At 48.0% G+C, this 15,226-nt stretch overlaps 1 protein-coding gene and 1 long non-coding RNA gene across 8 annotated transcripts in view; one reads left to right on the top strand and one right to left on the bottom strand.

Annotated features, from left to right (window-relative positions):
• LOC146893367 (E3 ubiquitin-protein ligase RNF213-like) overlaps positions 1-15,226 on the bottom strand; it is a 90,553-nt gene that overhangs the window by 11,686 nt on the left and 63,641 nt on the right. For all 7 annotated transcript variants that reach the window (XM_087909672.1, XM_087909675.1, XM_087909674.1 and 4 more), the window contains exons 43-58: positions 14,831-14,951; positions 12,784-12,884; positions 12,481-12,663; positions 11,155-11,324; positions 10,965-11,064; positions 10,750-10,861; positions 9,599-9,809; positions 9,206-9,396; positions 8,380-8,502; positions 7,580-7,690; positions 6,633-6,875; positions 5,844-5,925; positions 5,105-5,139; positions 3,304-3,398; positions 1,646-1,805; positions 716-896 (exon numbers count right to left, since the gene is read on the bottom strand). In XM_087909672.1, the coding sequence (XP_087765798.1) occupies positions 716-896; positions 1,646-1,805; positions 3,304-3,398; positions 5,105-5,139; positions 5,844-5,925; positions 6,633-6,875; positions 7,580-7,690; positions 8,380-8,502; positions 9,206-9,396; positions 9,599-9,809; positions 10,750-10,861; positions 10,965-11,064; positions 11,155-11,324; positions 12,481-12,663; positions 12,784-12,884; positions 14,831-14,951 (2,219 nt within the window). The remainder of the gene's footprint in view (positions 1-715; positions 897-1,645; positions 1,806-3,303; positions 3,399-5,104; positions 5,140-5,843; positions 5,926-6,632; positions 6,876-7,579; positions 7,691-8,379; positions 8,503-9,205; positions 9,397-9,598; positions 9,810-10,749; positions 10,862-10,964; positions 11,065-11,154; positions 11,325-12,480; positions 12,664-12,783; positions 12,885-14,830; positions 14,952-15,226) is intronic.
• The window catches only part of LOC148120734 (uncharacterized), a 42,492-nt gene that overhangs the window by 16,945 nt on the left and 10,321 nt on the right, over positions 1-15,226 (top strand). The window lies entirely within an intron of this gene.

Here is a 15,226-nt window from a genome sequence, read left to right as displayed (position 1 = left end):
CACTCGGGAGGCACAGGCAGGGGATCTCTGTGAGTATGAGGCCAGCCTGGTCTATAAGAGCTAGTTCCAGGACAGGCTCCAAAGCTACAGAGAAACCCTGTCTCAAAAAACTGAAAAAAAACAAAAAAAATAAAATTAAATTAAAAAAACAAATAATGTCATCTGCAGTGACATTTACTGCCTTTCCTAGTAGACTTAGAGGCTTAGAGCAGAAGCGTCAGCTCAGGGAGCAGTGCTTGCTTTGTCTTGAGTGTGCTGTGCACAAGGAAACAGTGCGTTGTCAACTCTGGGGCTAGTGTACAGCCATGGGATTTTTAGTAAAGAGCAGAAGCAAGGACAGTCACTGACTCTTGGACACACATCGTCTGCTTTGGAGAGGACACGTGTCTCCATCACAGAGGGTTTGCACTTGTGTGTAAACAGTCCCGAGAAGCAGAGGTCAGAGGTCCTTGTTAGGTAGGTGGATGGATGGAGGAACAGAGCAGCCTCTTTGCCCCAGTAAGAGTTCATGCTTTTTCTCCCATCTCCTCCCTGTTTATTAAAGGAGTTTTCTGTGAAACCCATACTTGTCTCGAACTCACAACAATCCTCCTGCCTCAGATTCCCAAGTACTAGGGTCATAGGTTACCATGCTTAGCTCAAGTTTATTTTACTCACTCAGGAGCCATGGGAAATGGCCCCTAAGTCCAGCTTAGCCTTTGCCCCCTTTGCTTACTCTGGCCAAACACGGGGTGTCGTTCCTGGAGCAAACTGCGCAGGATGAGGTGTACCACAAGGATGGTCTCGTCTGCACTCCTGCCCAGCATCTTGTTTAGCTGTTCCAGGTTTCTCTGGATGTGCTGCTGCAGGAAGCCTTGTGGGTCCTGAACCTGAGGCTTAATGATTCTGATCAGGGCCTGGGAGTAACAAAACAGACGTTCAGAACACTTCGTGTAAGAGGAGGTGGTGAGCTCAGGAGGGGCCAGGAAGAGGAGGACGCCAGCATGACTGCTGCGGGATGTATCAGCAAAGGTGGAAGAAACAGGAAATGCAGCCTGTGGTGTTGTCTGAGAGTAGATGGCCTCAACCTTGAACTTCCCCCTCCTGCTAATGCTAATATGAGGGAGATGCAGCACAGATGACCGTAGCTTCCCCATGCTGCACTTGGAAAGTGAATCTGTGCTGACATGTCTGTACAGGTGACCTCTAGTCTCAGAAATGTAGAAAATTGTTATCAGTTAAAATAAACCAACTCCACTATTCAGTAATAGAACTCTGACCTCTGGAGAACTGTGAAAATATTAATAAAAAATAAAATTTCACTGGGCAGTGGTAGTGCATGCCATTAATCCCAGCACTTGGGAGGCAGAGATAGACAGATCTCTATGATTTTGAGGCCAGCCTGGTCTACAGAGTGAATTCTAGGACAGCCAGGGCTACGGAGTGACTCTGTCTGGAAAAAAGAAAAGAAATGGATTTTATATCATCTGACAAGCACTTCATCCTAGTCCATGCCATGGTGGAGAAGGCCAGGAGACGTTAGGTTTCTGTCACCTGGCATATTAGGTACCAACAACGCACTCATACTTCACAGACCCTGGTGAGCAAAGGGCTGATGGGAAACAACAGCAGGATCCTCCCCTGTGTAGCAGCTTATCACAAGTACCTGGGGGTTCTGAGTGGCACCCACAAGCATAGCCAAGTGAGTGAGTAGCCGGGTGAGAATGAAGACCACTGGGGACAGCCCTCGGTCACATGCCACTGCTTCACCACTGGGCCTTGGGTTGCCCAGCACGTGGCCAGTCTGTGTTCTGTCCTCATTAATACTGGAAAAGAAGAGAAGAGACAAGGGAGAGATTGAAAGAGGCTGCTCTTCTTAGCTACAGGGGCATCTCAGATTCTCAGGACTGAGAGATAGGGCTCCATGCTCTGAGGAAACAACATCGAAAGTCCTTCTTCTAGGCCTGGGACGCCTGCCTATGCATCATTTTCTTTTCAGACCTGCCTTCTGGCTGGCTGACTCCCCCAGGACTCAGTTTAAAGGGGTACAGGAAATGGCCACGGCTGCTGATCCCTGAGAAGGCCTCAGGACAGAAGCAGGCGCCATCTGGGCAGCTGAAATGGGGACATTTTGTGCCCATGTTTGTATTTTCCATGTTCTTCTCATTTCCCCAGTCATAAACTGGGATCCACACTCTGCAGACCATTTCGCCTCATGCATAGTAGGTGGGAGATGCAGTGTGTGCACTCAGTTGCGAAGATATTGCATGTCGAGAACTTCCTGCCAGGTCTTGGAGAGAAGCAGCTGGGGTATTGTAAGCTTTGACCACACAGATGGACCAGAATGTATGGACTGCATCAGCCCCATCAACCAATCCTAAGGATGTGACCAGCTGCACTGTGTCAGAAGCCGGGGACAGACTGCTATTTAGACTGTGACATCTGCTGGAACAGACCCTCTGTCCCTTCAAAGCCAAGCAACTACAAACCAAAGCCAGGGCAGCTTTGCTTTCTTGTCCCAGTTCCCTAACAGTGCACTAGGACAAGTCTTTCTACAGCGCTCATACTGTGACAGGTGCTGTGGACGATCTAGACGATGCCAAGCATATGGGAAAGGTGTCATTCTCCTTAATTCCTGTGTCCCCTTATATAAGGGACAACTTTCATGAAGGGTCTTAGAATGTGGTGTGGGTGTCCTAAAACTCAGCCCTCACCCAGACCAAGGCAGGACAGTATTTGACAAGCCCGATTATGCATCCTTCATCTTGAAAAACAAAAACAAGTCAGGTGTGGTGGCATGTCCCTGTAATCCTAGCACTGAAGAGGCTGAGACAGGCCTGGTCCACATGGTAAGTACCAGGACAGCCAAGCATAAGAGGATATGTTTAAAACAAAACAAAAGAAATACCAAAGGGGGGGGACCCAAACTACAGGTGGGTGGAAAGGAGATGAGAGAGAACTAAGAAAGATAGTTTCCAGTGTAAGTCAGGTAGCACATGCTGAGATAGGCAGATCCTGTTTCAGTTGGTTGAAGCTACTGTCCTGAATCAGGACATCTGTTAATAGTAAATGAACTTTTACTAGGAGTAAGCCCAAGGACCCACAGAGCATGTCTGTATTAGCAAGTATTAATGTGCAGGCCACTCTGTGTTTAAGACCAGTGACAGCACCTTATGGTTTCCTGCTGACAGGGGCCTTGGCCCTGGTGGCGAGCATGACATAGATCCAGATGTATGATAGTGTCACAAGTTAGACAGTTTAGGAGAAAGAGTAGGAAAAGTCCTGAAGCCCAGAGCCAGTTAATAGGAGGAGCAGCTCACATACCTGATAGGATGGAAGCCCGGGAGCGGCTTGTGATTGAGGCCTCCAATCGGAGCACGGCAGTCCGGACAGACGCTCTGCTGCATTGGCATGCCACACTAGAGTAAACAGTAATGTTTCATGCATGACTGCCGCTGTGTAGTGACCCTGCTCAGCCATAGGAGGTCACTGGGATTGCTTCATCTGTGTGTGTATATATCGGGGGTGTGATATGGGGACAGGGTGGACACTAACTGTAATATGTTAACTGTGGGCAAGTGCAGACTTATGAAAAGTAGATTAAGTTTGAATCCCAAATTGATTGGCACCTGATAGGAAACCCTGAGCACATTTTTCTTTCTCATACACAGTTCTTTTTCCCTTTCCTGGACGTGTGCACTCATCGTAGGGCTTCAGGGTCTAACACCAGTATACAAGCTGTTACTTGCTTCCAGCATGATTTTTTTATATACATGGGAGATTTTTATTTATTTATTCATTTGTTTGTTTCTTTGTTTTGTTTTGTTGAGACAGTGTTTCTCTGTGTCCCTTTACAGCCTGTTCTGGCACTTGCCTGTAGCTCAAGTTGGCCTTAAACTCACAGAGATCCACTTGCCTCTGCTTCCCAAGTGCTGGGATTAAAGGAGTGCGCCACCACTGCCAGGCAAGATTTATATTTTATTTTTTAAAATACAACCATAATATTTACTAACTTAATATTTATTAACCCCTTAAAAGAGTTAGAAGGAGCTGGGTGGTGGTGGTGCACACCTTTAAATCCCACAATTTGGGAGGCAGAGGCAGACAGATCTCTGTGTGTTCAAGGCCAGCCTGGTCTACAAAATTGAGTTTCAGAAAAGCCAGAAAAACCCTGTCAGGGAAAACCAAGAAAAGCTTAGTTGGTGTGCATATGTTCTATAAGACATGGCCCACAGCGCACCAAAGCAGCTGCTGTTCTCCAGTTTGTAGAATTCCATTGCCCAGAGCAGCCTGGGGAAGAGCCTCTTTCTGCCACATTTCATGGACAGGCACGTACATGAATCTGGAAAAGGTGAGCAATTACTTCTGGATTTTAACCTCCATGTCTCATCCTTTTTTTAAAAAAAAAATTATTTATTTACTTATTATGTATACAATATTCTGTCTGGTTGTATGCCTGCAGGCCAGAAGAGGGCACCAGACCTCATTACAGATGGTTGTGAGCTACCATGTGGTTGCTGGGATTTGAACTCAGGACCTTTGGAAGAGCAGGCAATGCACTTAACCACTGAGCCATCTCTCCAGCAACCTCCACGTCTCATCTTTAATAAGCGTGTGTCACCCTAACCTGGTAGCCAGCAAGCACAGGGTCTGGTGTCGACATAGATTTTCCCTGATGGCAATTACATTCATTCTTCTACATGGGGCTACCCTTGGAAGTCTTTTCCATTCCCTGACCCTGCTGTGTGGTCTGAGGAAGCCTGAATGCAAACTATCATCCCTTTGGGGTCCATGGCTCTGAGACAACGTCTGGAAACATTGTAGCTTGTCCCACTTCCCGTAGGTGTTGGCACTAGAATCTACTGCACAGATGCACGGACGCCAAGCATGCTGCTGCCTGTCCTGAAAGTCAAAGAGCAGGCCCCCAGTGGAGACTGCCTGCCCACGGTGCTGCATGAAGACCATGGGAGAACAGCGCTCAGCAGTCAGTCTTATTGGAATTCCCTGAGTGGTCCTCAGAGCAAGCCTGTGGTTCACCAGAGGGCAAGGTTTCATTCCCCCCCACCTATTCTCAGCACGGGGAAACACATTTTGACCTTTCACCCAACCAAACACCAAAACTCACCTCTCCTACAAAGCACGGATGGCCATTGGGACAATCTGTTCAAAGAATAGGACACACGTTAGCTAGTAAGGGGCCACATGACCCACTGGGGCCCACTCTGCCCTTCTGAACCTGAGCAAGGATAATACGACCTCAGCGCCTCCATGGGAACTGAACAACCCGGTGTATTGTAAGCCAGCGTCTGATGTGTGCCCTGTGTTATAATGCATGTGGTAGTGAGAAATGTCTGACCTTAGTTTTAGAAATCAAGAGAAATTAGAGTCCTGATTCACAAGTAGTTAACTTGGCAGCATAGTGAATAGTATTTTCCTCCTTTCTTTTCTTTGGATTTATTATTGTTATTGGCCACAACATTACAAATACTTTAAAGGATTATTTACTCAAAGCAACATGAAAATTCACACAAAGCCTTGGGTCACATGACTTGCCCTCCAGTTCTGTACAACAGAAGAGCTATCTTTGGGTCAGAAACTGCTGCTCTGTCTTTGTATGAGTTTCACTGTCGTTCAAGTCCCTTCTTCTCCCAAATGGAATGTTCTAGAAAGTACAAAGAAAAGACCCCTTGCCTGGACTCAGATGTAAGAGGGTAAGACCCACATGGCAGGCAGATCATGGATCCTGTATAACCCTGTTGTCCTGCAGGTCACCAAAGGTAACTGTGGACCCCAAGCATAACCCAAGGCCTGTGTAGTCACAGGCTGATCATTTGTGCTCAGAGGAGCAAGATGCCAACACTTACTGTACCAGTGGACACCTTCCAGGCCCGTCCAGCTCCTGGCTTGAACCAGCAGGTCTTCAGGCATTGTTGGAAGGAAAGCATTCTGAAAGACCAAATCAGGACAGGTCATAAGTGGCCTTAGAACTTAGGTCAGAGCAAGGAAGTCCTTGACTTCTCAGCCTAAAACTATTTGCCAGGGATGCCTATGGTGGCTAATCTTGGCTTCAGTCTGATTGGATCTGGAATCAGCTAAGAGATAAACCACTGGGCATATCAATGAGGGATCTTCATAACCAGGTTATCTGAACTGGGAATGTGAGTGGCATCTTTCTATATGAAAGGAGGTCCTGGGAAAGCTTTGCTCTTCGCCTGCTTCCCTTCCCACCGTGCTCTCAAGTTCATCCACTGCTTCTGTATCACAGATGAGTTCATCTGCCTATTGCTACTGCTGCCATCTGTCACTGACATCAGTGTCTCTCCAGGAATCCTCTAGGTCTTCAGCGTCAGGTTGGGACTACAGAGGCCTGAGTACAGTGAACTGAGCAACTCTGGGGCTCTCGGCCTCTCCTGGGTGAAGACAGCCACTGTTGGACTACCCAGACTGTATCACGTATTCCTGCCTAATCTGACTACTACAATGCTCAGCAGTCTGGGAGAGACAGCAGAGGGAGGCCAAGTTCCCACCACCACTGTGGGCAGATGGATTAAAATAAAGAAAACACATGGTTTTAACGGTTCTCAAGTCCACAGGTTTGCTGTCCACAGGGACGAAACCCTGAAGATCCAGAGGGAAAACTGAAGTGATCTTACTGCCATGTTGGCCGGATCGAAGGCCAAGTTCCTCAGGGGCGCCAAGACTCTGTTTTGTCCGCACAAGAATATGATTGCAGCATGGACGGCCATTTCAGTCACTGTTCCTTCCAGGCTGCTGTGAGCAGACCTGGTCCGCAGCAGGGGCAGAGCATTATCCACTAGCAACTTGGCAAAGGATCCAATGTTAGGAGTGGAAAGGATCTTGCTTTCCTCAATGAATTTTTTCATAGCCTCGCATTGCTGATGAGAAAGATGTTTTAACATTAACATGATTCAAAACAACATTGTAGGGCTGGGCACAGTGTGCACGTATTAACCTTTGGGAAGTAGAACTAGGAGAATCAGAAGTTCAAGTTTAAAACTAGCTCAGACTTCATGATACCTTGTATCAAAAAGCAAAACAACACCACACACCAACATTGTACATGAATGTGGTAATGCACATGTATAGTCCCTGGACTTAGAAGACAGAGGAAGGAGGTTCATGAGTTTGAGGATAGCCTGGGCTACATATGTACAGCAAGACCTTGTCTCAACAGAAACAGAAAAACAAACCCACTGAGATGCTGTGGTCTGCACCGACCCAGCAGGCGCAGTGCCATCCCAAGTACTTCAGAAAACACAGAACAACAATGAAATTTCATAGTTTGTGCCTTATCATCACATTTTAATACCAAAAATCAAGGTAAATGTGGATGAATGATCACAGTTGAAGGGCAGATCCTCACATAGAAACAGTTCCGTGTTATCTTATAGTTTTGAACTCAATTTTGGTTGTAATTATGAAAGATTTGGGTTAAAGTGAAAATAGATCTTCTATCTAGTAAGGTTGAAAACCTCTATCATAGAGAATTATGAGCCTAATTTGTGTTGTGACTTTAATTTAGAAATCCCTCTCAGAGATGAGGTTGCAGACACAAGCCCTGCTGTGTTGGACAGCTCACCTCTGGTTTTGGATGGAGGGTGGTGTTGCGGGAACGGTACAAAGAAGTCACCTCTCTGTACAAGGCCAGCAGTAAGTAGGCCGTCTGCTGGGCTTTGGGGCTTTTGCAGGCCTGTAGAGAGACAAAGACCTCAAGTGAGATTTAGAGGTTCCATGGCTCTTCTCAGTCCCTTGACCCCGAACATGTCTGAGGAAGGGAGAGCCACAGCTCTGGGGTTCCATGGTTCATGCACATTGCTAGACAGCCAGCATCTGTCCCCTTGGTCACTATTTCCTAAGGAGAGACAGTGTCTGATTTCTCTTCTCAGCACAATGGCAGAGTGAGCAGGGACTCAAACAGGCAGAGTCAGAATAAAACCCTGGCATCATCCTCAGAACAGTCAGGTGCATGTGTGAGCCATGATTCTCCAGAGGAACTTTGTGAGGAGCGCCAGCCTCCTTCAGTCCTGAGTGAGCCTGGAGCAGCTCCTCACCAGGGTCTCGGTACCTATAGGCCAGCTCAAGTGTCACTACACCCGTTCCAGCCATAAGCTTCCCTTGTAGGGCAGGAGGCAGGCACATCTGATTGCTAGTACAGTGTCACTCTAGGGGATGCTCAGCTGCACAGTCTATTGTTTGACGTATGCACAGGAAGATGCAGGCCTCCAGGGAGTGCCTCCTAGAACCAGAGAGAAGCCCAGACGCATCTTACCGTCAGAGCAGCCCCAGTGTCCAGAGTACCAGAGAGAAGTCCAGATGAATCTTACCATCAGAGCAGCCCCAATGTCCAGGGTACCAGAGAGAAGACCAGACGCATCTTACCGTCAGAGCAGCCCCAATGTCCATGGTCTTGCACTGGAGTACAGCCTTGCCCACTGCATCACGAAGAGCCTTGTATTCGTCACCATTCACTAAGTAACGGTCCATCTGGCTCGGGTCGTCATTCTGCAATCCCAGAAGTACAGAGGGTTAATCACAGTGGGATAATGAGAGGTATTTTGCAAAGAACTCTAGACAGACAAAGGCACCAGACGGTCCCCCGAAACATATAGGTGACTGAAGAGGGACCCCTGCTGACTCTGTTTGGAGTTATCTGAGTCTTCTGTAGCCTGGATGCCTGGGCAGGGCCTGTGCTGACTTTGTTGCTGCTTGCTTTATTCACTCCCAGCACTGCGTCGAGCCCAGGTGACAAAAAGTTTGTCACTTCTGAGCCCCAGTGGGGATGATTATGATGATAATAATGAAGAATAAAAAGACCAGGATTGTTAGTGCCATTTTACAGTGTGGACTGACTTCTGCGCGCCAAAAAGGCACAAGAGTGAGACCTTGGATGACCTTGGTCATCGCTCTTAGCCCTGGCTTCCTGTTCTCTTCCAGCTGCCAGAGGTAGAAAGGACAGTTTTCTGTCAGGCCAAAAACATTCATTTACCTTCCCTGTATCCAGCTACGTGAGAAATCAAAGCTGAACACACCAGAACAAACCAATGTCCCCCTGCGGTAGGGTGGTTTAACTCATGCTGAAGCAGAGGCAATGCCCATTTCCCATCTGGATCGGGAGGGCTCAGGTGAGCAGCACAGTCCAGCCAGAGTCTGCTGCAAACAGGGCTATAAGAAGCTTGTCCTTCATGCCCATGACCCTGTTCCTCACCTGCTGTTCGATGACACCCCTGGGAAACACCCACTGGCATGGATGGCCCTGCCTGGAGAAGCTCTGCACGAATTCCATCCCACGCTGGCTTGCGAGTTTCCTCACCAGGTACACACGGTGCCAATCATTCTGGACGCGGGTGCAGAACTGCTCAACATGCTTCAGGAAGCACTGCTTATCTTCAGACAGCTCTGTGGGATCGGGGAGAGAGCAGGTGAGGGACAGTGGGAGGACATCAGAAAGCCATCCAGAGGCCCTGAGCCTGCTCTTTACAACCCCTTAGTGGAAGAACACAGAGGACAGGGTTTGTGGAAGAGGACAGCCATGTCCTAAGAACAGGTTTCCATAGATCCCGAACTTGTGAAGCCGAGGATCTCTGTAGAGCAGACTTGCCTGAGCCTTCCTGAAGCTCCGAGAGGAAGTCAGCAGCCAGGTCAAGGCAGAGGCGGACTCTGGCCACCTGCTGCAGGTACTCCACCGAAGCTGTGCTGGCAGGCTCTGGGCCTCGCCTTCCGGGGGAGTATGTCCTAAGGAAATGGCCTTCCTCTCTCAGGTCCTGCTTGTGACTTCTACAGCCAGCACTTGTCTTCTCATGGATGGAGTCCTGAGGGATGAGGGATACAGAGAACAGGGCATCAGTCTGCATCAGCAAAGCCCTGTGTAGAGCCGTGGGAAAGACAGTCAAGGGAGAGCAACAGTGCTCATTTTTGGGAATCGAGGAAAAGTAGCATTCCTGTCTGTGTCAGAGCAGAATGGATGAGAGCAAGCAAACTTACAAGGGGAAAGGTAATTACTATGGGGAAGTAGAAAGTGTCTGTAGTGATGAGCTGAGGATAACCACGGCCAATTCTGTGCTATGAGGTGCTTTGTTCTTTGTAGTAAGTGGCAATGCATGCATCACCGTCTGTAAAATGCATCACTGGGAACTCAGCTGTGCAAACTTCAGAGTCACTTACAGAGTGAAGACGGCTTAGACATCACGGAGTGCTATCACCCCACAGTGGCCCCTGAGGGATAGGAAGTGCTGACACACCATCAGGCAACCCACGACTGTACACCCACTGTGGAGGGCGGTCACACAGAAGCACGCATCTCTGTTGTACTGACTAGAGTGGCGTCCTGTTGGTTTTCAGAAATGCTTTCTCTGTATGAACTGCATGGGTCACGGTGTTCAAAAGAAATGTAGGGACAGCTGCTTTGGGATGTCTTTCTGTACACTGTGGATGTGTGTTGCTCTCATTGCCTGGTAAAGAAAGCTGCTTTGCCCATTAAGCGTGATAGAGTGAGATGGGAAATCCAAGCAGAGATACAGGAGAAGGGCAGAGTCTGAGAGATGCCAGCAGATTCCCAAGGAGCAAGATCCAGAGTACTGGTAAGCCTGGCAATACACAGATTAATAGAAATGGGTTAATTTAACTTTAAGTGCTAGTTAGTAATAAGCGTGATCCATCGGCTAAATATTTATAATTAATATAAGCCTCTAAAAGGTTACTTGGGAACGAGCAGGCAGGAGAGAAACCTCCATTTACAGACAGCTGTCATACCTCCAGGCAGTTGATAAAGAGCAGGTACAGCTCTGTTTTATCTTCTGTTGGGAAGGCTTTGTTCTCTAACTGGGTCAAGTAGTTCTGGATGTAATCCTTTACCTCATGGAAGCTGTGGAGAGAGACACATGGTTCCTGCTTATGTCAGTTTATGGGAAATCCATACCCGCACCCTCTGAGTGACTCAGCCAAGGGAAGCAGTGAGGGCCACTGACCTGTACTTGAGAAGCAGTTTTAGGAGCACAGAGCGAATGACAGGAGTCTTGTCGACGACATCCTCAAATGGAGACAGAGACTTTGTGTGTTCACGGTGCCCTGCAACCAGAGAAGGGGCTGTGGTGCACATCACGGTACACAGCTGAGCTGAAATCTGGGTTTTACATTTATGGGAAGCAGACAACTCACTTTGGGAAGCGTCTCTCAGCAGCTCCTTTCGAATGAAGAGCAAGGACAACAGGCTGTCAATCACGCTCTCCTGAGGAGGGGTGTCATCTTTGAAGCACATGGTGGAGACCAAGTCCACGAAGAAGCTGTTACACATGTTCCGGAACTGGGCGTGCTTCGCGATGGCTTTGCTTGGGGGGCGGGTTGAGGATTGTGATGAAACACTTGTATGAGTGTGTTCCCAACCCTTCCAGACAGGGATGTCTGTGAGAGTGTGTTCCCAACCCTTCCAGTCAGGGATGTCTGTGAGAGTGTGTTCCCAACCTTTCCAGACAGGGATGTCTGTGAGAGTGTGTTCCCAACCCTTCCAGTCAGAGTGAGGTTGCATAATATTTTGCCTTAATGCTTGTTTGACCTTGAATTCATGGCTATTCTACATCAGTCTTCTAATTGCTGGGTTTAAAACTAGGCTAGCTTTTTTGTTTGGAATCAACAAATGACATGAGTTACAATGGTCAGAATGATCTTCAGCCTGTAACAGTGTCAATATTGCTTCTAGGAAGACTGTCAGTGTTTGGACCGCTGGGTGTTCTAGATCATGGGGAAGGAGAGGGTAACAGGGTCTGGGCTGCTGTGGCCTCTGCTTGTCCATCTCTAGAAAGCTGGGCTACGTCTCCCTTCATCCTCGGTCAGAGAGTAACAAGAGGACAGTTGAGGATCTGGGCAGATGGTGCCACTGGTGAGGACGTCCTTGCACCTCTGATCTCAGCAGTAGGGCTCTGAGGGGGTGGCAGGAGGGTTCTAGAGCTCACTGGCTGGTCAGCCAGGCAGAGTTGAAGGTTAGTGAGGTGCTTGTCCCAAAGGCGAGGTAGAGAGTGATCAAGAAGATAATCTGATGTTTCTATCTGCACACATGCTCACATTCATTGACACACACATGGACACCCGCCCACATGAACACATACATACAAGGAGGGCAGATAAGGGCAGGGCTATGGGTCAGAGGCCGGGCACATGCTGAGTCTACATGAGTCCCTGGGTTCCATCCCCAGCTTACTCCCACCCTCCCCACTAAAAGATGCCGAACCAAACCTACATCCTTGGTTTTCTCTCAAGGACATTATTTATGACTTTCTGGTTTATTTCCCCTGAGTTTGCTGGCTCCATGTTTGTGCCTGTCTTATTTGGGAAAAGAATTTTGAGGCAGATGTCCAGGAAGGCTTTCTTCTGAGAGTTCTCTGAAGCCACTCCTTGGACCCAGGGAAAGCTGACTGAAGGAAGATTGGCATCTCCAGACACCGCATAGGAAAAAGAGAGGAAGGAAGCTTAGGAGAAAGGGCGTCTTACCTGTATTCCTGGGAAACAGTTGGTGAGAACTGGTCTGGCAAGTCAGTTAAGCAGTAGGGACATATCATTTGCCCTGGGACGAGCCAGGTTTTGATGCACGGTAGACAACATACGTGATCGCAAGGCAGACAGACAGGGTCCTGTGCATCTCCCAGGCAGATGTGACATGGCTGAATACCAAACCTACAACCAAGAAGACAATCAGTTGCAGAGCAGAAAAGCTGCCTGGAAGGAGTGCGCCCTTCTACCCCAATTGCAGGTGTAGAAGAGCTCGCTCTAGGAGTCTTATCCTTCACAGCTCACCTGCTGAGTGTCTTGCTGACTTTGTCCTTGCATTCACAAAGCATCTTCGTTACAGCCACAAATGGCCTGTGGGTCTTGAGGTCTGAGTTCTCTTCAAGACACTGAGGGAGAAGGGCAATAGTGAGTCGTGAGGGGGCCTGAGACTCAACACCATGGTCTCAGTGACTGATGACATGTGGTCCAGTCCTGACTATAGTGTGCCTACAGTACTAGACCCTTGTGATGCTTCACTTAGCAAGTTGGCAAAGTTTTGGGGGCTTGAGAAGTGTTTTGGCATTTAAGAGCAGTTGTTTGAATCCCAACCACCTGTATTTCCAGTTCCATGGATCTGACAATCTCTCTGACTTCCTTGGGTATCAGGCATACATGTGGTACACAGATATACATGCAGGCAAAACACATAAAAGCCATGCACATAAAATAAAAATTAAGTATAACCAGACATAGTGGTGCTTGCCTTTAATTCCAGTACTTGGGAGGCAAAAGCAGGCAGATCTTGGTGCGTTCAAGGCCAGCCAGGTCTTCATAGTGAGTTCCAAGACACCCAGTGCTACATAGTGAGACCATGCCTCAAAAAAACAATCTCACATTTAAAATGCCTTTAAAAATCAAAAACAAAGGGCTAGAGAGATGGCTCGGAGGTTAAGAGCATTGCCTGCTCTTCCAAAGGTCCTGAGTTCAATTCCCAGCAACCACATGGTGGCTCACAACCATCTGTAATGAGGTCTGGTGCCCTCTTCTGGCCTTCAGGCACACACAGAATATTGTATACATAATAAATGAATAAATAAATCAAAAACAAAAATCATTACAATATCTTATTTTTCTATCTGTATAAACTCAGATAACTTGGATTATCAGGTTTGGTGGAACTGCTATCCGTTATTCATCGTAGTTTCTGTGACTGTGCTTTTCATGTATGCATGTCCATATGTGTGTGGAGACTGGAGGCCACAGACAACCTCAGCTATCATCTGTGCATGTCCACATGCATGTGGAGACGGGAGGACAGACAACCTCAGGGGTCATCTGTGCATGTCCACATGCGTGTAGAGACGGGAGGACAGACAATCTCGGGTCATCTGTGCATGTCCACATGCGTGTGGAGACGGGAGGACAGACAACCTCAGGAGTCATCTGTGCATGTCCACATGCGTGTGGAGACGGGAGGACAGACAACCTCAGGTGCCATCACCACACTCATCCCACCCCCCTTCTTAAAAGACTCAGTGTACTAATCATGACCATCCAGAGAGCCCCAGGCATCCCCTGTCGCCACCTTCATAAAGCTGGGATTACAAGTACAAGTCACAACATCTGGCGTTTTTGTGCCAGTTCTGGTGCTCTACTGAACCATCTGCACAGTTCTGACTATGGTGCTTTCCAAAACACAAAATTTCCAACTTCGGAATTTTTGCTATTTATTTTTTTAGACAGTATTCCTTTATGTAGCTCTGACTATCCTGGAACTCACTATGTAGGCCAGGCTGGCCTTGAACTGACATAGCTCCACCTGCCTCTGCCTCCCCAGTGCTTGAAATAAAAAAGGTATGCACCACCACTGACTCCCCTACTTCTCTTTTAGGGTCCTACCTCCATATCATGAGATATTTTGACTTGTAAATAATAATGTAGTGACTGGCTGTGTATATATTACCAACCTTTAAAAGAAATGTTAGTTTTGGGGGAATCAAACCTTTGCTTTAGAATAATCTCTAGAAGGAGGCTGGAGTGATGGCTCAGCAGCTAAGAGCACTGGCTGATCTTCCTGAGGACCAGGTTTCGGTTCAATTCCTTGCACCCACATGGCAGCTCACAACCCTCTGTATCTCCAGTTCCAGGATATCTGACACTCTCACACAGACATGTTCAGGCAAAACACCAATGCACATAAAATAAATATAAATTATTAAAAAAGGAATAATCCATTGGAAAAAAAAACATAAGGTTTAGGGAAACAGCGCTGCAACCAGAGAAAACTGTCGGGAGGTTTCAGCTCTCCACACTGCTCAGAGTCGGGCAGACCTTATTGAAGCCCAGCACTCACCTTGTCTAGTAAGAAGACATGCTTGGTTACCAGCTGACTCAGCTCGGGAATCTGGCTTTCAGTCTCCAGGAGAACATGCTCCACAAAGAGCGCAATGGAGGAAATGCGGTTCCACAGGGCTCTGTCAAAGAAGGCATTAACCATGAGCTCTGACAGGGGAGCCAGAGATACAGGAGGAGAGAGCAGGGCTGAGCAGAGGCTGGAGCTAGAGGTGAGGCGGTCTGAGGGCTCTTTCCCTGCACAGCGCTGTTCCAGACAGTGTCCCACTCTTGCCCACACCAGGCCCATGGGAGACCCAAGCCATGTTCCATACCTCAACACACAGTGGTCCTGCAAGCTCAACACAAGGACTGTTTACTGACCTCAACAGCCCGCCCCTACTCCGCTGGCCCTGTC

Source organism: Myodes glareolus, chromosome 9 (assembly GCF_982192425.1).
Source record: "Myodes glareolus chromosome 9, mMyoGla1.1, whole genome shotgun sequence".
In the NCBI taxonomy this organism is placed as follows: domain Eukaryota; kingdom Metazoa; phylum Chordata; class Mammalia; order Rodentia; family Cricetidae; genus Myodes; species Myodes glareolus.
Note: the sequence above shows the minus strand (reverse complement) of the source record. Positions and strands in the feature narration are given on the sequence as shown.